The 23,875-nt window shown below is 31.1% G+C and overlaps 2 protein-coding genes across 2 annotated transcripts; one reads left to right on the top strand and one right to left on the bottom strand.

Annotated features, from left to right (window-relative positions):
- The first annotated feature begins 333 nt into the window (after window positions 1–333).
- Window positions 334–945, top strand: LOC18045012 (pectinesterase inhibitor). The gene has a single exon (XM_024186145.1). It carries the CDS (start codon window positions 334–336, stop codon window positions 943–945), a length of 612 nt encoding a protein of 203 aa, XP_024041913.1.
- Window positions 946–11,321: 10,376 nt separating this feature from the next.
- LOC112099043 (peroxidase N1-like) lies at window positions 11,322–21,760 on the bottom strand. Its single transcript, XM_024186144.1, has 4 exons — window positions 21,660–21,760; window positions 12,518–12,962; window positions 12,169–12,331; window positions 11,322–11,927 (listed from the first exon to the last, which is right to left on the bottom strand). The coding sequence occupies exons 1-4, from the start codon at window positions 21,758–21,760 to the stop codon at window positions 11,503–11,505; spliced, it is 1,134 nt and encodes a 377-aa protein (XP_024041912.1). The 3' UTR covers window positions 11,322–11,502.
- Window positions 21,761–23,875: the final 2,115 nt, after the last annotated feature.

Below are 23,875 nucleotides of genomic sequence, written 5' to 3'. Positions count from 1 at the left end.
AAACCGCCAATTAGATTCTACTTAGAGAAAAAAAACCATCAATTCTCAAATCGCAAATTAAACCCGTGCATCTTTCATTGCCTATCAGACAAGCAATTAATTTACCACGAAACTTTTCTTTAATGGAACATTTTATTTACCACAACCTAATAAATATTATTTATCAGCTTCATAACGTAATATTTATTTTTTTCAACTTTAATTAATTGTTTTAATTAGTTGCAAATATCAGTTTCACAAAAACAAGCTTGAAACTGTTACCATATTTCTTCTTAAATAACAACAGTAAGCTTTTCACACAAAGTGATCATACAATTACCATATTAAATCAAAATGGCCTCATCTATGAAAAATTCCACCTTCCTTTTTTCACTTTTCCTTGTGTTTTTTCTTTTTGTTGATACTTCATTTGCATTGAATGCAATGCCATTGAAGATCTTTCCTCCCGATAACGATCAAGAGATAATTTTGACAACCGAAGCACTTAAAAATATTTGCAAACAAACCCAAAATCCTTCCTTTTGCTTGAGATATCTGACAAATCGCACCCACATTGGCACAACAAAAATTTACCAGCTTGCTCAAAGTTCGATTGAATTGGCAAAAAAGTATGCCAATGATCTCCACGGAGAGGTAAGTTTATCCATCAAGACCGAGAATGACACAGAAGTGCAACATTTGTACATGATTTGTCTCGAAAATTATAAGTTTGCTGTCGATGCTCTTTACAATGCTGGTACTCACTTAGAATCTGGAAACTACCCTGCATTGCAAGTTCAAGCTTCGCTTGCTTTCGAAGAGGCTGAATCTGTAGGAAATCAATTGAAAGTGGCACCAAAAAGAGCTTCATCTCTTCGCCAAAAGACTAAGAATTTGGAGTATCAATGTGACATTATAAGGGCTCTGATTTCTTATATTTGTTCCCAAACGAAGTTATGTTATTAATTTTTTCTATTGCTTTCTCTATAAGAAAGCCTCAACATCATTTTTTTTTTTGCATTTATCAATGAAATATTATTTGCATTTCATGGTTCCACGAATATCAAAATTTCAAGCAATTGAGATCGTCAAAAGATAAATCGTGGAGGAACATAATTAATTGATTGTTGATGAAGGAAATGAAATCTTTATGTCTTTTTCCTCTCTGGTCATATTATGAGTGGTCCGTCCCCAGTACGATTGAGACCGGAATTAAAGGTAAAACAACCATGTTCAAATAAAAAAGAGAGTAAGTTTTGAGAATTGCTGCAAGAAACTTGAACAATATTATTTGGGAAGTAAGAAAACACAAGCAAATTGAGAGAAAGTTCTGAGTAGAAATTTGTAGAATATTCTTTTATTAACTAACTAAAATGAATACAATGTACATATTTATATAGCCAAATGATTGATGCTGATTAGTTATACATACGAGCATTTTGCTTAATATCAGCCAAGTTATGTATTTAATTTTGCCAAGTCAGCTCTGTGAGCTTTTCTACTCCAGTCACATGATACCAGTGTGCTTTGCTTTGTTTGTAACACTTGAATCACTAACAAGCCCTCTTAAGCCGAAATGTCCAAGATGAACATCTAGCTTGCTACGCAAGTAATGAGATTGCTTGAAAGTGAGAGGCTTATTTGGAATACTAGTTGTCTGATCCTCACTTGGCACAAAGCAAACTTATATTCTCTTGGCAGCAACTTTATGTTTGATCAAATGTATATCCAGCTCAACATGCTTAGTTTAGCATGGTACACTGGATAATAAGCTAAAACAATGGCTATTAGATTGTCACACCATATCATTGGTACTGTACTTAGTTGGATGCGTAACTCACCAAGTAAAGATTGTATCCAAACAACTTATGAAGTAGCATGAGCTAGAGCTTGATCTAGAAACTACAGATTGCTTCTTGGATGACCATGAAACCAAGTTGGGACCTAGATAGATTGTAAAATCAGCCACTGACTTCCTATCATCTCGATTACAAGCCCAATCTGAGTTCATGAAACAATGTATTTGCATAATTCCATTGGTGTAGAATTGCACTCCAAAGTGTATGGTGCCTTTCAAATGCCTTAACAACCTCTTGCAAGCTTCCTAGTGTTGAATTCTTGGCTGGACAAAACTTGACTGAGCTTGTTTACTAAGAAGATATTTCAGGCCTTGTAAGTGTGACATATTACAAGGCTGCTATAATACGTTTGTGTTAAGACACATTATCAATGACATCACTTGAGTCATTAGTGAGAAAATGGCTTGTAGACCTAGGTGTACGCACTGGCCTGCAGTTGATCATGTCTTTTTTGGCCAAAATATCAGCATTATATTGGGCTTATAACAAGTGAAACCTATTTGCAGACTTATTGACTTCAATTCCCAGAAAATAATGAAGTTCCCTAAAGTCTTTTAACCTAGAACTAGTGATTATTATATCATCTACACAATCCAAAATTACAACCAAATGGCCATTAGTCCATTTGTAGAAGAGAGAGCTATTTGGTTTGGAATTCTAAAAGTGCCATTGAGAGAGCATTGCAAGTTTGAACCTTTAAACCGAGCTCTAGTACTAGGATCTACAAAGGCGTTAGGTTGTGCCATATATAGTTTTCAACTAATATGCCATTAAGAAAAGCATTGTTGATATCCACCTGCTTAATCACCCATTGTTTTAACACTACCAAGCTGAGTATTACTCTAATGGTGTGTTTACTTCATGGAACAAGAAATGAGAATGAAGGAATGAGAATGAAACTCATGTCACTACTACAAAAATGACTTTTACTGACACTTTGTTTCTAACACTTTGAAAAAAGTGTCAGTAATTACCTAACTATGCACCATTTCCGCTTTTAACAAATAGATGTCACAAATTATTAATACTAATGTATCAGTAAATTAAATATTAGAGATCACTGATACTTCAGCATCAGAGATCTAAAAAAAATCATTAAAATTTGTTTTGATTTTAACTCGAACCTGCGACTTCTAAAACTCAAAACTTTTACGTTTAGATTGCAAACCACTGGACCCCATAAAATTGAGTTAGAATTATAATGTTATATAAAATATTAACATATAAAAAACCAAACCCTAATTCCCCTTTTCCATTGTGCAATAGAGCCCATGCCGCAGCTGCTGCGTAATATCCTTGCCTTTCTTGACTTCTTCTTCTCTATTGTGAAAGATGCAGAATGACAAGGCCCAAACGCCCACGTCCACGGCCGCGCCCAACCCCCACGGCTGCGCCCACCCCCACGCCGTTGCCACTGTCACTTCCGTTCAAGTGGTTCGACACTGCAGGTACTAAATTAAGAATTTAAAACATGTAAAACGAAAGTAAAACATATCCCAAACTTAGCAATTGTCCCCGTCTCCCTATCTTTTACACACACAAATCTCTAACCCAAACTCAAACCCAAAACTGTCTCTTGCCTTTCTCTTTCTCTTTCTCTTTCCTTTTTCTCTTCTCGATCTCTTTCCTTTTTTTTCTGTCCATTCACAAATTCGTTCATTTAACTCAAATAGATGATATAAAGCTAAAACCCTAAGTGAGGCTTTTATTCCCTTTTTCCTTTTTTTTCCCAAATTGAAAAACGGACCAAAACCGTAATCGAGGCTTCTTTCATCAATTTTTTTTCTTTTTATGGTCAAATTTCTCTTTTTTTTGTTCAATATTCAAAACCCATTTTCTTGAATTTGAATAAAATTATTGAGAAATTAGTTAATTTTCTTGCTATGGAAGGGATACCACACCTTATACGTAGACCTGTGAAGGAGATTTTCAATGACTTTAAGGGCAAACAGGTTGCCTTGATTAAGGCTTTAACTGCTAGTAATGGCTTAATATTTTATTTTCTTTGTCAAATTAATTAATAGATTTGTTTTATTTTAGCTTATGATTATTGGGGTTTTTTGTTAATTTTAATTTTCTGGGTTGTTGCAGATGTTGAGAAATTCTCCCAGTAGTGCAGTCTTGGTGGGATTTCTTTTCCATATCTATTTTTTGTTTATTTAATTGTAATTTGAATTTTTTTCTTTTTTTTCCTATATTTCTATATTATATAGATTGAATGGCTGTGTATTTCATAATTATTACGTGTTATTTATTGCTCTGTTTCATGTAAAGATAGGAAATTATGTTATAGAAACCAACATGTTTATTTTTTTTATTTTTTTCAGTTGGAAGATTTTTAATAGAGACAATGACTATGATATGAATTAACTAAGTTCATGCTTGTCTGAATGTTTTGAGATTGCACAAAGTTCATGATTTGTCTTTAATTCAAGAAGAAAATGCTTGTTTTTAGGTAGTTTTGCTTGTTGTAGCACTTGAAGACTTACATTTTCTTTGTTCATTTGCACGGTTAGTTTCGCTCTTATTCAGAAATTTATGTGTTTCCTCACTTGCATGGTCATTAATTCATTCCATAATTTTTCTTCTGTAAACACACTTTTATTTTCCTTTCACTAGTTTGAAGGAATTTATTTTTTTAAAATAAAAAATTCTAAAGATTGAAATGAATTGAAATTGTTGCTATAATGTACTTTCTTTGCTGCTGAAGCTCAAGGAATGTCTATTTAAATGAACTAGAACTTGAAAAATCTTGAAGTGTTGTTGTACCCATAGACTTCATTTTTTTTCCTGCACATTACACTTATTTTGTTCATCTTCTTACCTTCAATTTGTCGTAGAGGTTAACAATGCTTGACGAGAAATGGAGGTTTGCATTTACTGCGGCTGAATCTCATGAACAAGAAGTTGGCAAACTGCGGTCTATATTTTTTCCTCAAATTCATAGTTGAATTCATAGTAAGCTCAAAGCAATTGATTGAGGGAGAAAATAAATTGAGTTTTATTTATTAGCATAATTTTTGTTATTTAGTGCTTTACACTCTTCATGACAACTTCAGCGATCTTGTCCTATTACCTTAAGGTACTACTGGATATTTGAGAAAAAAATTAAAAATGATTAAGCTTATCTTTCTTTGATGATAGAATTACAATATGTCTTCTCACTTATTATAGTTCTTCTGGGGAGTTTCCTTCTTTTGATTTGTTTCTTAATGTCACTAAGAACAGCCAAGAATCTATTTGTTTAAAGTTGATATGTTGAGTTTATTGTTGAGGGTTTGAATGCCTCAGTGTTTTCTATTTTTCTATTTATTCTTCTCTTGGTGTGTGATACTTCAATAGCCTTTTTTTTGTGGACTCCTTTTTGACATTTTGTAATTATTGTTCTTATTAATACTAATTTCTCTGTTTCCTATAAAAAATAAATAAATAATGAAGGATAGGTATAAATATTATAAGCATTTATTGGAAAATAAAACTATGCAGCTTATTTAGTTGTTTTCCTATTTAGTGATAAATTAAAATTTTTGGCTTAATTATATTCGGATATATAAACACCAAGTTTTCAGTGTTAAAATTATTGAATTGTTAATACTGAATCTTTTTTCAGTTTCAATTAAAAAAAAAAAAGGCCCTTCTTTTTTCTATCTTCAAATTTTGTGTGATAGAAGTATACTGTTGGGCCTTTCTTATCAACTTTAGCTTTTGGGATTATTGTTGGTTTAACTTTAGAATTATTTGACCCAGAGATTTTATGTTCCATTAAATAATAACACTCAATACACTGGATTTAGTTCATGTTTATTAAATGTGGATTTTTATATGAGACGGTACAAGTATTGGGGATTAGTGGTCTCTCAACATTATGATCGAAAACTAGCCCTCACTGCCAATTTGTATTTTAAGCCCAATACTCAATCCTTGATCACTATCAAACTTCCACAATCATTTCTTCTTCATATTCTTATAAATCAGCCTCAAACTCTAACGAAAAACCTAAGCCATTCTCTGTAAGGGGTAAGCGTCTGTTCTTGTTCGGATGAAGGTGCCAAGTTTTATTTTGCTCTTTAACGTTAACAAGTCAATTCCCATGATGTGTTAGGTGATTTGTTTGTTTCATGCTGTTTATTTCCTCGTCTTTTTTTTCTTCTATCTACTATTCCTTTATGAATTTGCCTCTAGGCATTTTTGCAGTTGCTTACTATGATGTACAATGGGCTTATGCTATATTTTTGTAAAAATAACTATGTAATTCAATCTCCAAATTAGTTAATCTTCTTAGTTGGCTTTGTCTTTGACTGTTTTTTATATCAATTAATTTGTTTCATTGTGTGCGGGTTAATTTCTATTGTTGGAGCCATGAGTCTGCTGAACGCATTTTTCCTAACAGAGGTTTGGGATATGGACTTGCCCAATTTTCGTCTGTTTTGTTTCTAGGTTATTATGTAAAAATTTTATAATGGTTTGCTTTGCTTTGGGTTATTATGTAAAAACTTTGTAGTGGTTTGCCTCAAATGTTTCTGTTATTATGTCTTTGGTCTTATCCTGAGATACGCTATGGTAGTGTTTACTTTCTGGAGTGGGAGTGTGGAGTGTGGATTCCTCCCACTCCAGTGTTTACTTACCTTAAAAAAGGGGGGAGTGGGAGTGGGAATCCGTGGGTCCCACTTAATTTTGGAGTGGAGAGTGGGATTCCCACTCCCCCCTCTTCCCATTTTATCCTTATAAAAATAAAATAAATAAATAATATTTAATAAAATAAATAATATCATATTTATTAAAAATAATAATTATATCATTTTTATTTTATTAAATTTAATAAAATAAAAATAAATAAATATTATATTTAAATTAATAATATTAAACATTAATTTTAATAAATATTAATTAATTATTTAATAATAATAAATATTTTATTCTAAAAAAATATTAATTTTGTACTATATTATCAATAATAATATTTCATTTGTGTTGCTATTATTAATAATTTTTATTCACATAATTTAAATTAAAATTAATAAAAAATTATGATTTACATAATTAAGAATATTAGTAATTATTATTAATTTATAAATATAATAAAATATTTATTTTATTTTCCAAATATATTTTTTATTAATTTTTTAATTACAAATTATAATTCTGTACATAAGGATAAAATTGTAATTTAAATCAATTTATTCCCAATCCAAGACAAAGTAAACAAATAATTAGGATTCTGATTGACAATCCATACTTTTATTTAGTCTAAGTAAACACCCTACTCTCACTCCCACTCCACACTCCTAATCCAAAGATTCCCACTCCAATCCAAAAAGTAAACGCAGCATATATTCTTATTCCTCAATTTTTACCCCTGGATTGTTTAATGAGTTTCTAATTTTGGATGTATACTAATAAATCTCCATTTATCTTTCTTAATCCTTAGGATTTTTTATTTTTTATTTTTGTATTCTTCTTAAGTTTAGTTGTTTATAGATCTGTAGGAAAATCCACTCAAATTCAATTCTTAGCAGATAAATATTCTTCACAATACTACCTATTACAATTAGCTTGCACTAAGAGAGCTATGTATTGTTTTTGCCCCATTCTTTGTTAGTCTCTTTGAACACTGAAATTGGCCTGATTGTTTTTTCTCCCAAAAATCCAAGAATTATTTTTTGTGGTGTACTAATTGATTTTATGTACTTGTAGGTGGGAAAAGAAAAATGAAGCTGCTTGTGGATGTTCAATGACATTATGTGCTTCTTTCTGTTGGTTAATATTTGTTGAATCTTAACTTAGTACTTGGTTGTTAAGAGCTTGTCAAGACTTAATTTAGTACTTATATTTTTCTTTTCCAAACAATGATGTAGTTGAATTATATGAATTTAAGTGATGTATTTGAGATGTTTCTTATGCAATTGTGTTGTGAGATTTTGTATATTTAATATATTTTGAGTTTTCTTTCAGTTGTAAAACAAATAGGAAAATATAATTAAAATCAAAGTATACTATTAACCAAAAGAATCATAACATCACTAAATACTGACACTAAATGTTTAAAATGACAGTAATAATTTTTGAAGTTATTGAGTCAGTGTGCTCTTGATACTGTAGTCTCATAAATTACTGACATCTAAATAGTATCATTAAATACTAATGCTATCGTGTCATTATTTTAGTGATACCATAATGACATGAATTACTAACACAAAAATCGCTGACACTAAAAATTAGTGTCAGTGTGTTCTGGCTGGAGCATTACTGACACAATTAACAAGTGTCAGGAAAAGTAATTACTGACACTAATTTAGTGTCAGTAAAGCCTATTTTTCTAGTAGTGTGTTTACTTGACAAAATGTAATTTGGGAATGAGAATAAAATGTGTGGGTCCCACACAATTTGGAAATAAGAAATGGGAATCTCATTCCCGTGGGGGTTATGAAAATGAGGGAATGAGAATAGAATATATGTTTACTTTTGTATCCCTCTACTTTTTTCATATTTCCCAAATTACCCTCATTCAAATCACAATTAATTTTATTATTTTAAATTTCATTAATAATAATAATAATTATTATTATTAAATTTTATTAACTTTATTAGTTTAGTTATTATTATTATTATTATTATCATTATTAACAATAAAATAATGATAAAAATAATAATTAATAAAAATAATTAATTTATCATTATTAACAATATTATCATTATTGTTGTTGTTGTTGTTGTTATTATTATATTATTAATAAAAATAAAAATAATAATAATTAATAATAACTAAAATAATAAAATTTAATAATAAAAATAATAATGTAATTTTCATTTTCTAGATACATGTATAACTATTATTATAAAAATGATATTAATTAAAATAATAATAATAATAATGAATGTTAATAATGATAATATTAATAAAAATAATAATAACAATAATTAATAGTAACTAAAATAATAAAGTTAATAAAATTTAATAATAATAATAAATGTTAATAATGATAATATTAATAGTAATTAATAATAACTAAAATAATAAACTTAATAAAATATAATAATAACAATAATTAATAGTAACTAAAATAATAAAGTTAATAAAATATAATAATAATAATATTAATAATAAATGTTAATAATGATAATATTAATTTTAATAATAATAATAACAACAACAACAACAACAACAACAACAGCAATAATAATGATAATATTGTTAATAATGATAAATTAATTATTTTTATTAATTGTTAATACTATGGATATTTTGATAAATTGATTCTCATTCCCATTTATTTTGCCAAATAAACACATTAATGACGCTCTAGCACATTCTCATTCCCATTTATTTTTGTCAAGTAAACATTGAAATCTCATTCTCATTCCAGCTTATTCCCATTCCCAGCCCATTCCCATTTTCATGAAGTAAACGCACCATAACTGTTAAGGCTTTAACCACTGGATTAAAGATTTCAATGTAATCAACCCCATGGATTTGATAAAACTTCTTGGCAACAAGCATGACTTTGTATCTCGAAATAGAGCCACCAGAGTTGTATTTGATTCTAAAAACCCTTTTATTTCCAACTATTTTGACAAGAGTAATAAGCAAGACTAAATCCTAAGTTTGATTAGTTAAAGAGCTTGAAACTCTTTTTACATAGCTTTAAACCGCATAGGATCTGACAACACTCAAAGAACTGAAGTAAGTTCTGAGGGCTATGACATTAGTACTGACAAATAGGTTCCGGGTTTAAAATTACCTATTTTGGATCTAGTCTCCATTAGATGACCAGCAAGTAGAGGTTGAGGTAGTAGATGAGATGGGAATTATGTGGTGTTTAATTGCGTATGTGATTGGAAAGTATATGATTGTGAAGGATGTGAGGATAAAGTAGAAGAGTAATGAGAAACTGAATTTATTAGAGAGTGATGATTTGTGTTAGGTTATTAGATGGCATAAACATTTATTAGAGGTGTTGCCAAAGGAATTGGAAAATGAACAAAAGAAGGAACATATGACTCTAAAACAGAATCACAAGATGAATATGACTGATAATTTATAGAAATTGAAGAAAAATATAAACAAAAGACATAAGGAAAATAATGTTCATAGAAGCTAACATGATTTGAAATTTAAACCATTCCTAAGGAATGAAGGCATTGATAACCCCTATGATGAGAGCTGTAACCAATGAATATATGTCTACCAATTTTGAAATCAAACTTATGTCTATTACATGGTCTGAGAGAAGGTAACAAGCACATGCAAAAGTTTTAAGAAGCAAATAACCTAGTTTTTGTTTAAAAAGCTTTTGAAATGGAGAAATGTTATTCAAACAAGAGTGGAAAGTCTATTTGTCAAATAAACAATAGTGTGGAATGCATTCTACCAGAACTTTAGAAGCAGACGTGCATGTGCTAGTAAGATTAAGCCATCGTCAACTATATGTCTGTATTTTCTCTCAATTTTCCATTTTGATGATGGATATATGAGCAAGGATGTCTGAAATGTATCCCAAAGGCAATAAGTAAAGAAAAAAAGGTTTTGAATTCTCCACCCCAGTTAGTGTGAATAGTTTTGATGGAATGAGAGCTTGAAGTTATAGGTTTGACTGGTTACTCAAAAGCTAATTGAGCATGTGATGCTGATGATAGAAAGTCTATTGGAGCTTATTGCATTTAATATTAATAATAACTAAATGTCAGGCTGTAGTAGCTAAGTCCAGCGCTAAGAGTGAGTAGAGAGCTTTACCCTCAGCAAGTTTCTAAAATTTCATGGCTGGAATCTCTATTCTCTGAGCTCAACACTGTTAAGCTGCCAACACCAATGCTTTGGAGTGATAATCAAATTTCATTCATCCAAATCCATTGAACTAGACATTCACTATATTGGAGATAAAGTGCTTGGGCAGCAATTAGTGGTCAGGTTGTTGACATCCTCACAAAAGCTTTTGTCACTTCCAAAATTCAGCTACCTCGTGTCCAACCTCAATCTCGTTAGTAGACCCTTAAGCTTGAGAGGGGATGTTAAGGAAGCTTACTTATGCAGTATAACAGAGAATCACAACAATGTCAGCAAAGTAACCAACAAAGCAAAGGATCACAACAGTTTCTACAGTCAGTTACAAATTGATGACTTGTACTTCCAGCTGGTACCAGATGGTTATGTGGCTGTTTGTACGCGTGATAGTTTGTTAAGCAAATTGTGATTAATTAATTTTTTGTTAAAATTAGCTGAGTTGCTGCATTTGTATGTGTGTGTGTGTGAGTATGTTTAACTTGTTAAATGTACAGATTTATTCTAGAAGCACGTTGAATAAAGTTGCAATTTCAGATTCAGCTCATTTTATTTAACTTTCTCCGCTGCCAAATAATTATTTTCTGTCATTTAACTTTAAGCAATTTTTTGCTTTTCCCCCCAAACAGTACGTTTTACTTTCATTCATTATTACGTTAGTTACACAAATTCAAATTGAAGACAACATCTTCATACATAAGCCACAATGAGAGAAAAAGAGCAGCGCAATAGTTAATTATTTCCACAAAAGATCAAATTACATTTCCACCAATCCGCAAAAGTCAATCTATATACCTAGCCAGCTTGAAATCTATTCAACGGAAAATGAAACTTTTTTTTTAAATACAAGCCAACGACAAATGATTAAATTACCGAACTACGTAGTTTTTAGTTAATTGCGGAACATATTTTGCGAATTTCACCATCAGTGCCAGTCTTGACGCCAATGTTACTCATTTTAACCATGGATCTTCCAAACTCCACATTGAAGGTCAGCCCTAGCAATCCTCTCACACCCAAGAACCTTTGCACGACCGCTTTAGTAGAAGCATCACTCCATAGCTTCTGATCAGACTCTAGCACTCCCCGCCCGTTTCTCAAATTCGAGAAGAAGGACGTGTCGAATCTATTAGGGCTACCGGTGTCAAGTGCAACGCGCCTTGCTCCGTCACCGTTCTCCGGACAGAGTGCTCGGAGTTGAGGAATGAACGTAGCGTCTATGGTTGGATCAGCTCCTGTTGCTGTTGTTGTAGTGAAGTTATAAAGTCTGTACTTAAATATTTGGCAAGCTGTAGTACCGATTGTATGTGCTCCTGGTAACAAATAGAGGTAAAAGTTAAATTTTTTAACCACCAATCATCCATATAAATTTAATTTAGTAGCTCAGATCATAAAGGAATTTTTTATTTATTAGTTCTTCTATCTTATAAAGTACGGATTTGAACTATGAGGTCGTAGAAAAATGTCCATCGGTTCAAATCCATGCTTTATAAGTTATGGGTGCCCGCACTTGATAATCACTATATAAATGAGTTAATTTGATTTGGTGCTTACCAACAAGAGTAACAAGATCCTGAGTGTTCAAACCCTTGTCAAGAAACTTTTGCTTTTGCGCTTCAACAGACTCGGTGAAACCTGGAAGATTGGCAGTATCGGATGCCAATGATATCCTGCCATCTCTGCGTCCTGTGGGCACTTGCCAACTTATTCCTCTTGTCTGCAATGCATGTCCAACAAAATATGTTAGTTTGTACGTAAAGTGAATCAAACTTGAGAATTTGGCTCTGATATTGTTTACAAAAATTATTTGACTTAAAATTTTAAGCGGATAAGTAAAGCCCAACAATAGTATTTAAGGCAACTATTAACAATAATGATGATGAGAGTGGAGAATTATTGTTACCACGACGACAGAATCACGGGCGGCGAGGGCAAGAATGTCAGCGCAAGAGACGATGCCAGGACATGCAGCCTCAATCTGGGATTTGGCATCATCAATTACATCATATCCTCTCAACAGACGATTGGGTGGTGCAGTTTTCTCAGTGTTGGGGCCATTAGTGAGAATGGAAGCATCACAACCGTGGACAAAACAGTCATGAAAATGCATCCTCAGTAACCCAGGAGCAATTGTGGGATCAGACCTGAAATGAGCCTGAACCGTAGACCTAACTATGGACTCAGCTCGAGGACATGACCTTGAATAAAATCCAACACGAGTCCCTGCTTGGCAATGAACTGATGTCACAGCCATGGCAACAAAAAGTACTAGTACTGCAAAAGCACCCTCCATTATAATCTTTAATGTACTGTATGAATTCAAATTATTAGCTAGGTAGCAATAGAAACTGTAGAGCCCGTTGTGATTTTGTAGATGTGATAAGTGAGATATATTTATACTGACATTTAGTCAAAACTGTGTGGAGAAGTAAGCAAAGCCGGCTACAAAAAGCCTCGAGTAGATCACAGCTAGAGCCTAGAAATTGAGAAGTTTGTGGGAGATGAGTTGGAATGCAGTATGATTTTGGCTGGGGGGTACGTACGTAGTACTTTTTTTTGTTTGAGAGAATTTTTCTGGATTAGTAATTGTACGGTAGACTTTCTGCTACTATTTATATATATAAAGAATTGATGAAGTCTTTGACAACCAATTATTTAAGAAAAATATTAAAATACGTTAACGATAATATAATCAATTAATGTGTGTGTAACATATATAGTTGAATTTTATATAATCACTATTTAAATATTTGGTTTTTAACATAAACACAAGTATATTATCATAGTATTATTTATTTATCATATAATTGACATGAAACCGCAAAAATCAAATTATTCTAAAATTTTTCATTATATAGATTACTAATTCTTAGTGGACCAAACTTTTAATATACAATTTTCTTATGATTTGGGAGTATGCTTTTATAATGTTGGAGCAGATTTTAGAACTTCAAACCACTGTATCAACACAGGTCACCATAGATTTTTAATTATAGTATCAGTAAAATTATTTTAAAAAAAAGTTAAGTCATAGTAGAATATTGTAATCGAATAAAAACCATAATGATTGTATTATAGCATATTTTATCTTGAAACTAACACCACAATGATTTTTTTTTTCTTTTGTGAAAGGTAACATCACAATGATTAAAGAAATAATTAGTAGTTAAGCAAAAGATAATTTAATCAATCAATAGCTATTTCCACGAAATGAACGTTTCAATTATTTTCTTTTTTGGGTGCTTTCTCAACAGCAGTGAACCCCAGGGGTTGGTAAATTAACTGGACCTATTGCAATTGACTTGTCTGATGTAATCCACTTGTTCTGTCAGTTGACTCGCTTCCTAGGTATGTTCGGTGGCAGTGGGATGAATGAGTCACGGGAAGAACAAACGAAGATTCCTTTGACAATTAATAGTTTAATAATTTATTTATTTATTTTTAACATATTTCTTTTTTTTTAGAATAACATATTTCTTCATTCACTTAGACATACAAAATTGATATGAGTAAAATACATATTCTAAAATTTTTTTGAAAAGATTAACTTTATATGAGGTGGAATCTCACGAAATGGTGAATTATTTTTTACAGTTTTTAAAATAATTTATTGTGCCTTTTAAGAAACAAAATGATCAATGAACTTTTAACTTATAACTTTAAAATTTGTGTTTTAATTAATTTTATTTATATTATAGTCAAATAAACTGATAAGGGAAATTTATTTGGATTTGATTTTGAGTTTTCAAGTTTATTTTCGTAATTGTACTAAAATCACATGAAATTAAAAGATGAAAATTTTAATTCCAGTTTCTTTCTAATTTTGAGTTGATCGTATTTTATTACAACAATCAATGCATGCATGCATAGTTTACATTATTGGATTTTTTTTCATTATTTTATTATCGGTTTCAAAGAATATTAATTTTAATCAAATTGACCGAATCAACCCAACTCAACCTGACTCTTTACAGGCTTGGATTGGTTTGGATCAGGAAGGGAGGCAGAATAAAAAAATTTGGAAGATCAAATATTTAGAGTGAATATTTTTGTGATTAAACTGCAAAAAGGGTATTTAGGTTATGTTTATTTTGATTATGAGTTGGAATATTGACAGCCCTTCAAAAAACCTCGTGATTAAATTCTCTTTTGGTATTTTACAGATTTAATCTTCATTAAAATTACATGCAAAGACAAAATTATGTCTAATTAAATCCACGATAAATAGATAAACAACTTTTTTCCCTAAAAGTTCTTTACATTCACATGTATTCATGGGCGGACCTAGTGTAGACCCAGGAGGGGCTGAAGCCCCTTCTGAGTTTTGAAATTTATTTGAATATATTATAATTGGTCCATTTAAAAATTTAAAGTTTCTTCCAGACTTTCAAAATTTCCTTTGAAAATATTTTATATGTTTGGCTCATTTTTTAGTTTGTTATATATGTACTAGACTTGAAAGGAGTGTTTAAGTGATGATTTAATTGATTGACATAATTGTCATCTTATAATTTTAAATTTTTAAAAATATCAAGGAAAAAGTCATTGGTTTTTAGCTTTTTAATTAGCCAACTGGTTTCATCACTCTTTCAAAAATAAAATTGCACGGTCTTTTTATCACATTCGAATAAAAAACAAAGGAAGTGTTAAGATTTTCTCATATGAATTAAACACGACTAATTGAAATAGAGTTATTTGATCAACTAAATTTCTTACTATTTATGGTAACCTTTTTTTTTTGCCTCAAATAATTATTCTAATTTAAGTCATTGCATGAAAACAACAAAATTTGAAATTGTTGATTAAGTTGACAATGAAATTATTATGGTATGTAATTCTTTAAAAACTGAAAATGAGTCGAGAATAGTCGTAAATGTATTGAAAATTATTAATTCAATGAAGTTCAATAATTTGGCACTTGTTTTTGTTTGAATTTTTTTTTTTGGGTATACTAAATCATCTGATATTTAAAGATCACATTGAGTCCGATTAATTCAGATTCGAGCCAGGTAGGATCATTAGGACGGTAAAATTCTCCCAACAAATATTTAACGTAGTTGCATTCTTAAATCTCGAACCGAGTACCTTGATTAAGTTAAAACAGCCCCATGCCAACTGATATACACATTTGTTAGTGAATTTTTTTTAATTGTATTTTACTAAGTCCCCCCTAGATAAAATTTCTGAGTCTGCCACTACGTGTATTATGTATTTTTTTTGACAACTTTTGATGCGCATGTATCATATACCCCTATATGTTTCTAAAATTTATATGTTAAGAGTTTTAAATTGAGAAGAAAATAATCCTGCAAGCGAAGGCATATGATATTAATGAACCCTTTTTCATGAGAAACAAATAATAATAACTATAAGAGTTTGTTTAACAAAGAGTAAGAGATTAAGTGAGTATCGAGAAAAAATAAAATAAAATAAAATAAAAGATAAAAATGTATCTGAACAAGAGTAAAAAGAGACTTTAAAATGGAGTTTAAGGAATTATAAAGAAGATTGAAGTACCCGGATTTTATGTGGATCTTTCATTAAGGTTATTCTTATCAGTAATGGAGAAGTTATAACAATATTATATTATTTTTAATTATTCAAATACAGAAAATAAAGAAAATGAGTTATGAGAAATTTTTGGATGGATGCAAACGGTGCAACTCTTCAATTATATTTGAAATGCCATAGAGGTGACGAAACAACGATAAACCGATACTAGTTTACAATATTTTCAATTAAGTGAATAAACTGACACAGACTGATGTTGTTTTTTATCCACATTTTGTCTTATTATCAGTGTATATTATAATCATAATTGCCTAATCAAGAATGAGTTTGGTTTTGGATAATCAATAAGTGGTGAAGATCTCGGGTCCACTGTCCACTTGGACTTTCAAATGCGCGTAAAATCATTGTTCCACTTTGACTTTGGTGATTGATGAAAAAGAAGACTTTTCATCTACACAACGGGACAACCATGCGCGAAAAGTTAAGAGGAAAAAAAAAAATTCTACTTCAAAATTTGTCACTATTGGGTTCCTTCCTTAGTAATCTATTTTAGTCCAAATTTTCAAATAACTATCTTTGTAAATAAGTTGATGTGATGTTTGGTATCGTAAGAAAACCCCTCACTAAATAATTTACTTAGAATAATTGGCACATCGATTGTAAGAATAATTGGCACATCAATTGTAAAAGTGTAAAGTGTGTGTAATGATTAGAACGGGCATATTTTTCGTAGTTAGTTGTAATACAGTTATGTAAATATCTTAGAAATTAATCTTCGAAAATTTGTTGAAAACTACCTAGTTTGATTTGTCATTAATTTCTCAATTATTAATTAATTTTATTTTTTACCTTGATGGCAAAAGAAAGCTATTTATAGCCAGTCTGATAATGCCGTAGTTTTTAAAATAATTGTTGTTAGTTGTATTATAGAAATAATTAGTTATGAAGAGAATCAGTTAAATATTTAGTAAAATTTATTTTAAAAAGTGTTGTGAGTTTTAAAAGAAGTCGTATATATTTGTTTAATAAATCTTATTGTTAAATTATTGTAAAAATGTAAATAACTGAATTATACATAATATTGAATAAAATTTATTTACATATCTATAACTACGTATTTAAAATATTTTTTGTTGTATATATATAATAATTGATACGTAAAATAAATATTGTATATTATTAATTTATAAAATATTAATAATAAGAATGGTAGTAGTAGTAGTAGTAATAGTAGTAGTGGTAGTAGTAGTAATAATAATAATAATAATAATCTCTTTAAAATAATTAATTTATATTCCAATTAATAAGGATAATTTTAGATTATTGTAATTAATTTTAACTTTTCAAAATCACTCCTAAGCCTTTCAAAAGTAATACCAAATAAGCTCTTAATAAGTTAAAAATTACTTGCATTACTGTTGACAATGCTGTTAGGGACAAAATAGTGAATCTTGTTGGTTAAAAAATCGGTTTTTCTATAAAACAATTTAGGACCGATCTCATACAATACATAGAAATTCGTAATCTAGAAAATCATACCTTGATAATCCGACTTGACTTTTTTACTGAATTAATCTAGGCTTCCAGATCACGATCCATCACCACCACTCCGGTTTGATCACGATCCGTCACCATCAATCTTGTTAGTTCACGATCCGCCACCAATGATCTTCCAGGTTATGACTCAAGATTGATTTGCACTTGATGTGTGGGAGCCTTTATCACCGCTAAAAGCAACTAGTAAGAGAAAATATTCCTCTCAAAATTAGAGAGAAATTTTTTTTTTCTCTCATCTGTATAATGTGGGTTCTACTTTCTTTTAGAGAAAATAAACTCTTTTATATCTTTATTTGATGGAAACCCTAGGCTCTATATTTATTAATTTTTTAATTATATTAAATCACATTTGATTTAAATTAAAAAACAATAACATCAAGAGTGGCGTTACTTGTTTTTGTGTTATAGGGGCCCACCTTATAAAATAACACAAGGCCCCTTACACACAAGTATATTAAATGAAGCCTCTCACTAAATAATATATTTAGGCTTTTAATCCAAATAACTAGTTATCTTACTTATCAATCCAATAACGGTGCAGTCAATTAAATGAGCTAACTCGGGGATCATATGGGTCCACACAACAGTGGCTACAATAATTAGACTTGTAATTAAACTAGACCAATTATTTAATTTCAAATCTACTCCACTAAAATATTAGAATTGACCTCCATAATTGTATACTATCTAGAACAGTGTTTTCAAATAATAATTCGACCCATGCCACATTGATTTCTTTACTGCATATTTTTTTGTACCACATTGTTAATTAAATCGATATCTCAACTGTCCAATTAATTTAATTACATTTTGTTCCTTGATACTTACTAGTTTTCTCTAATGATCATTTTCAACATATTAAATATTTTGACACACTCTGACCAGAAAATTCTAAGATCAAGTGCCGAAAACCCATCAAGAGATTTGTTGTATAAATTTTATATTGTTAATCTATTACTCCAATACTCATAATTGCTTCCACCAAGATACCAGGTAATCTTGATTACAAGCGTGTGTCGTGTCCATTTGCAACTCAAATGGAATATCAATTACAATCATGAAATCATAACTAACTCAAGATTAAGATTACAGTAAAATCAATGCCTATGAGATTTAATAAGTCTGACAGTTATTACAAAGTTAATTAAATCTCATATGTGATCTTATTCAATGTAGCCGTACTACATTAATAAATTCATACATGATTAAGACAAATCATTCAATAAATTTATTACAGTCATACCTTAATAAAGTGCTCAACTTTATTTATCAACTGCGAATTTAATTTATTTAATCATAAGATATCTTATTTTTATGTTTTCTGTGAATCTACAGGGTGATTACATAAATACATTTAATATAATTAAATGGATTTTACTCAAAATATTAATGTAATTAAGATACTTGAATAAAATACTTTATTTATTTTATTAATTAGAAAAATTATTTATTACAATTAAATAAACACATATGTTTTTTAAGAGCATATTTTTCCAACAAAGATGACATATTGAAGGTTATGTATAGTAGTAGTATGTTCAATAAAAGGATATCCTGAAAATCAAATAAAAACTAAAGGAGACATCCTAAATCGAAATTTGATTCAAAGACACATTAAGAACGCAATCAAGTACTTTAAAGACAGATTCCCATACAAGAAAGAAAATAAAAAATCGGAAGGATCAAGTGAAAAACGCGAACAAGTCTGATTTGGACTTTTTTGAAAATCGTGCAAAAACAGTAGTATTACATCGAAGTCAGCAGGTGTATATAAGTCATTTTACTTAATTGATATTCCAAAAAATATTTACGCTCCATTGCTAACATAAAAACAAAAGGTATATTAATAAAATGATCAATAAAATAAAAGTATATTAGTAAAATGATCAATGAAATTAACATTATTATAACCAGAGGGAGATATTTGGACTTATTTAAAAAATATCATAAAGGTATCTCATTTTCCCATTATTATTATTATTATTTTTAGTATTATTATTGTCATCATCATTTTATTATTATCTTTTGTATGATTATTATTATTTTGATTATCATCGTAATCATCATCAATTAAAAAATGAAATAATCAAATCTTTAAAAAAAAAAGTGAAGCAGCATTAACCTAATAATAAATAAAGAAATGACCGTTTTGGATCGATTTTGATTAAATTTCATTTTGCGCGAAAGTCTGATATTTCCTTGCTGACGTGGAGCTAGTTATAATGGCTTGGACTTTAAACGACGGAGGCTTAAAAAAGCTGCATAGCGGGTGATTTGTATCGCTTGTTCATTTCTTTGTAAAACCTTTTACTATTTATTTACCTATCATTTTTTTGTAAAAGCTTTTTACTATTTGTGAGCATATAAAAGCTTGTTGTAAACGTTGTAAAAGGACCTTGTAATCTAGATTCTGAAGCTTGTTCTTTGTTCACGAACAAAGTTGGTCTGTGTCGAGTCTTTGTTGCGTGTGTTATGGATCTGATTATTGCTGTGGGTTTAATATTTAATTCTATTTCACGATTTGTTTCTTTTCTTGCTTCTGTTTGTCTAATATTGATTAAGGGTTAACAGTTTATCATTAATAGATTGATTCTGGGGTTGATTGGATCTGAATTGATCCAAGTTTGCTTCAACAGTTTGATACCCATTGACGTAAACATAGAACTTTGTGAACATTTTCTGTCCCCTTGGGTTTACTGAAGGCACTTTAGTCTTCTTAGCACATTCTGTATGTACAGAGCATGCATGCAGGATTCTGTGCCGCTGCTCTACTACCTTTGAGGCTGTTGATAAATAATAGGCAGGTTAAAATTAATTGCAACAATTAATATACTTACTTGCACACCGAAAGGAAGCAAAATTATGATCGTCTATAGAATTAAATTACTATTTTTCTGATCGGAACACAATTACGGCAAAGCCAAAAGCTCCCCTCTTGTCACAGCGTAAGAACAAAAAATAGGCTAAAATGATTCCATTCTAAAGGGCTATCATCGTCCTGTCTCTGCTTCTGCTTTGTGTAAATAGTCATAAAAAAAGGAGAGAGCCAAGGAAGTTTCTTATAATGAAATTATTAACTTCATATTACCTTCTCCTTTTAAAAACATAACTGCTCCCTAGGTGTTCAAGACTTGGTAACTACCAAGTAGTACGTAGTTACTTCCGGTTGATGGAAGACCCGATAGGTGTGACCCGCCCATGTCCTTCAAAAGTGCTTATACATCAAAGGTTCATTTGCTTCTTTGAACTCTCAATATTGGTAGTGACCAAAATTTATGTCAATATATTGAACATATTGCAATGTTAGAGCTTAGATGTTGAAAATTGACTTCAACCGATAAGTTGATGCTATAAAAGATGACAAATGCCCACAATTTGTTTAATTATTTGAAATTCAAGAAGATGGGAGTCCTAAAAACATATAATAAATTTGGGGACGTTCTCCAGACACTAGCAACTATTTTAAGCTGATCATCGATCCTCAGACTCCCAAGAGGATCACAGTCGAGTTGGATTGTTAGTATTAATAATCATTTTCTCAAGCATAATGGCATTTTCAAGCGTGTAGAATGCAAGTTCAAGATCAATTGGCATCCACAGAAACCAATTTATGTTTCTCTGTGTTATAAATTTATGTATTTATTAGAGTGGGTTGGAGCTAATAGGTAATATTTAATTGATTATGGTCCTATTTGGAATTGAGGTACTATCACTTTTAAATTACAACTGCTACAGAAAAAAAGTTACAATTATGAAACAAAAGTTAATAATTTATAATAAATATAAATTTTAAATAATCATTTTGATAAAATTATTAAAGATATAATAGATTTTCTATGATATAAGTGAAAAAACGTATTAACATAGTTTTCAAGTTCAATCCCAAACGCACCCTACGTCTCTACACTTTCAAGATTTTTGTTTTCTTTACCAGTTGTTATTTGAGTTATAGTTATTATCCAAAATATGCGGCATACCTCTCAAATATTAGTTTGCAGGTCGATGCCCCTAGTGGTGATGATTCATTGGGGTTTAGCTTCATGGAAAACCCATCAAGATGAACAAATCTATTCATCATCTTTTCTTGTATTGTATAGAGAAGCAATTTTATCAGTCTTTTTATCTATTACCAATTCAAGAGCAATAAATGTCTCTTAAGTAGGGATGGCAATGGGTCCACTACAAGAAAATAGAATATATTTAATAGTTTTAAACTATTAATAAAAGTATATTTGACAATTTAAAAGCGTAAAGTATTTTCGTGTCAAATATCTTTATTTGACATTTATTATAACGATTAATTACCTTTGTCATTTAATAGTAATCAAAGGTTGATGACAATAAAAAGTTATCAAAATACGTATTATTGATACAAGATTTTGAGTCTGCTCGTTCGCGACCAGAATCTCTCCTCAACACTTGAATTTGTAGTTAATTGAGGATAACTTCACGCTGCTCTTTTGAGACGAGCAAGATTATAAGGCTTGTCGCTTCTCCTTCGTGAACCCCTGCACACACAAGAACTAGTCAGAGAACGCCGGAGGTTTTCCCGGCATAAACCCTCCGACGCCCAAGTTAGCAATCTAGGCTTACTTTGAAAAACCTTTGCCACTGATCTCATGGCTCTGTAATAATTTCTAAAATGTTGAAATCTCTTAGAATTTTCCCAAGGTTTCAAATAGAAATGCCCCAAGAATTCTTTTAGGTCAATTTTTTAGTTTAAGTGTCTAACCTTTTTTACATCATTGAAAGTCCCTTTTATAGCTTACCTAGGTGCTCAATCTCACTCTCCCACATTCATCACTAAGTAGGGTCTTCCGTTGTGGATGCCATAACTGTTGCTTCGTGGGTTTCAAGTCCGAAACCTCTGGAATCGCAGTACGTGTCGATAACTGCCATTGCCTGCGTCCTTTGGCACCTGGATTCCTCTATGGGCCTTCTCGTACTTCGTCTATCAGGTGTGCAAGTAGCTCCTCAACTACGAGCAAGCGACCCTCTACTCGCGACAATCTTGTAGCTCCTCGCCTATGAGCAAGCAACTTTTGCTGGGGTACACCTAGTCGGTAGTTTTGTTTTGTTCAGGATACTTTGGCTTCATGGCGCTGAAAGAAGAAGCTGCTCGTTTTGTCCATTCGACCCTTTAAGCTACTAACAGCCGTTTACTCGAAGAGTCGCATCGTCATTAAATGTAGATGATGTGGCAAGAATCCATTCATTTATTCAAATTTCAAAATGACAGTTATGAGACTCTTGGGGCGCGTGCCATTAAATGACAATTAACTAGAGGTCTTCGCGTCTTTTGAGAACCCTAACTCTCGCAAGAAAATTCCTTCATTTAATCTTCCTTTCACCCTCCGGTGATCGAGCGATCTTTTTTCACTGAAGATCAAGTCACTTTTTCTATCTCTGTTATGGTGTGCTACTATTTCATGTATTGTCTTCTCTACTTCAATCTTGGATATTTGTCATTTTTTTCTTGGGTTGAGTAGAATTTGGTTATATCATTCTGGATATCGTTTAGGAAATGTCAAAAGGCAAGGAAAAGGTAATTGAGATTGACGATGATGAACCAGATTTCCTGTTTAGAATGCTCATAGAGCCCATTTTCGACTCCAAGATCCCCTTAGAACCGGTAGGCAATTCTAGTGTTAGGAGTAGTGCTAGGAGGATGTCTCCTGAGGTTTCTACCTCATCTAGCAAAAGTAACGATGATGAATCTTTTAGCTTAGAGGAAACCTTAAGTGGGTACCTAGGTGACGAGGCTAGTGAAGCATCCTCACCAGAGGTAGCACGATTAGAAAAAGAAGAGGAAATTAAGTGGTAGAACTCTGGTCGAAAATTACCCTATTGACCTCATGACTTTTATGACCACTGTAAATGACCTTAAAGAGCTTCAAACCATTTACAAGATCCCTGATTATATAGACCTTAGAGTCCCTAGGAAAAAGGATACTCCTAGTCGGCCTCCCAGGGGTCTGTTACTTTGTTTTTAAAGAGCTTTAAATTAGGAATGACGGATCACTTGCAGCCTTTTTTGTCCAAATGCTTAGTAGATTACATATAGGTCATGATCAACTTAACCCTAATGGATAGAGGGTACTCTCTAGCCTGTTCATATTGTGGGATATATGTGGTCAGAGTGAACCTACAATTGATGAGGTCAAACACCTGGACCAGTTAAAGAGCAGCCCTA

This window comes from Citrus clementina, unplaced genomic scaffold, assembly GCF_000493195.1.
Source record: "Citrus clementina cultivar Clemenules unplaced genomic scaffold, Citrus_clementina_v1.0 scaffold_4, whole genome shotgun sequence".
NCBI classification, from domain to species: Eukaryota; Viridiplantae; Streptophyta; class Magnoliopsida; order Sapindales; family Rutaceae; genus Citrus; species Citrus x clementina.
This window is presented reverse-complemented; position numbering and strand designations above follow the sequence as displayed.

Bases quoted from the DNA above. Each gene is read 5' to 3' on its own strand.
- LOC18045012 (XM_024186145.1), top strand. From the start codon at position 334: ATGGCCTCATCTATGAAAAATTCCACCTTCCTTTTTTCACTTTTCCTT.
- LOC112099043 (XM_024186144.1), bottom strand. From the start codon at position 21,760: ATGATGAATAGATTTGTTCATCTTGATGGGTTTTCCATGAAGCTAAAC. The intron at 12,332-12,517 runs GTAACAATAATT...CATGCATTGCAG, and splicing joins CCCGTGATTCTGTCGTCGTG to ACAAGAGGAATAAGTTGGCA. The intron at 11,928-12,168 runs GTAAGCACCAAA...ATTTGTTACCAG, and splicing joins GGATCTTGTTACTCTTGTTG to GAGCACATACAATCGGTACT.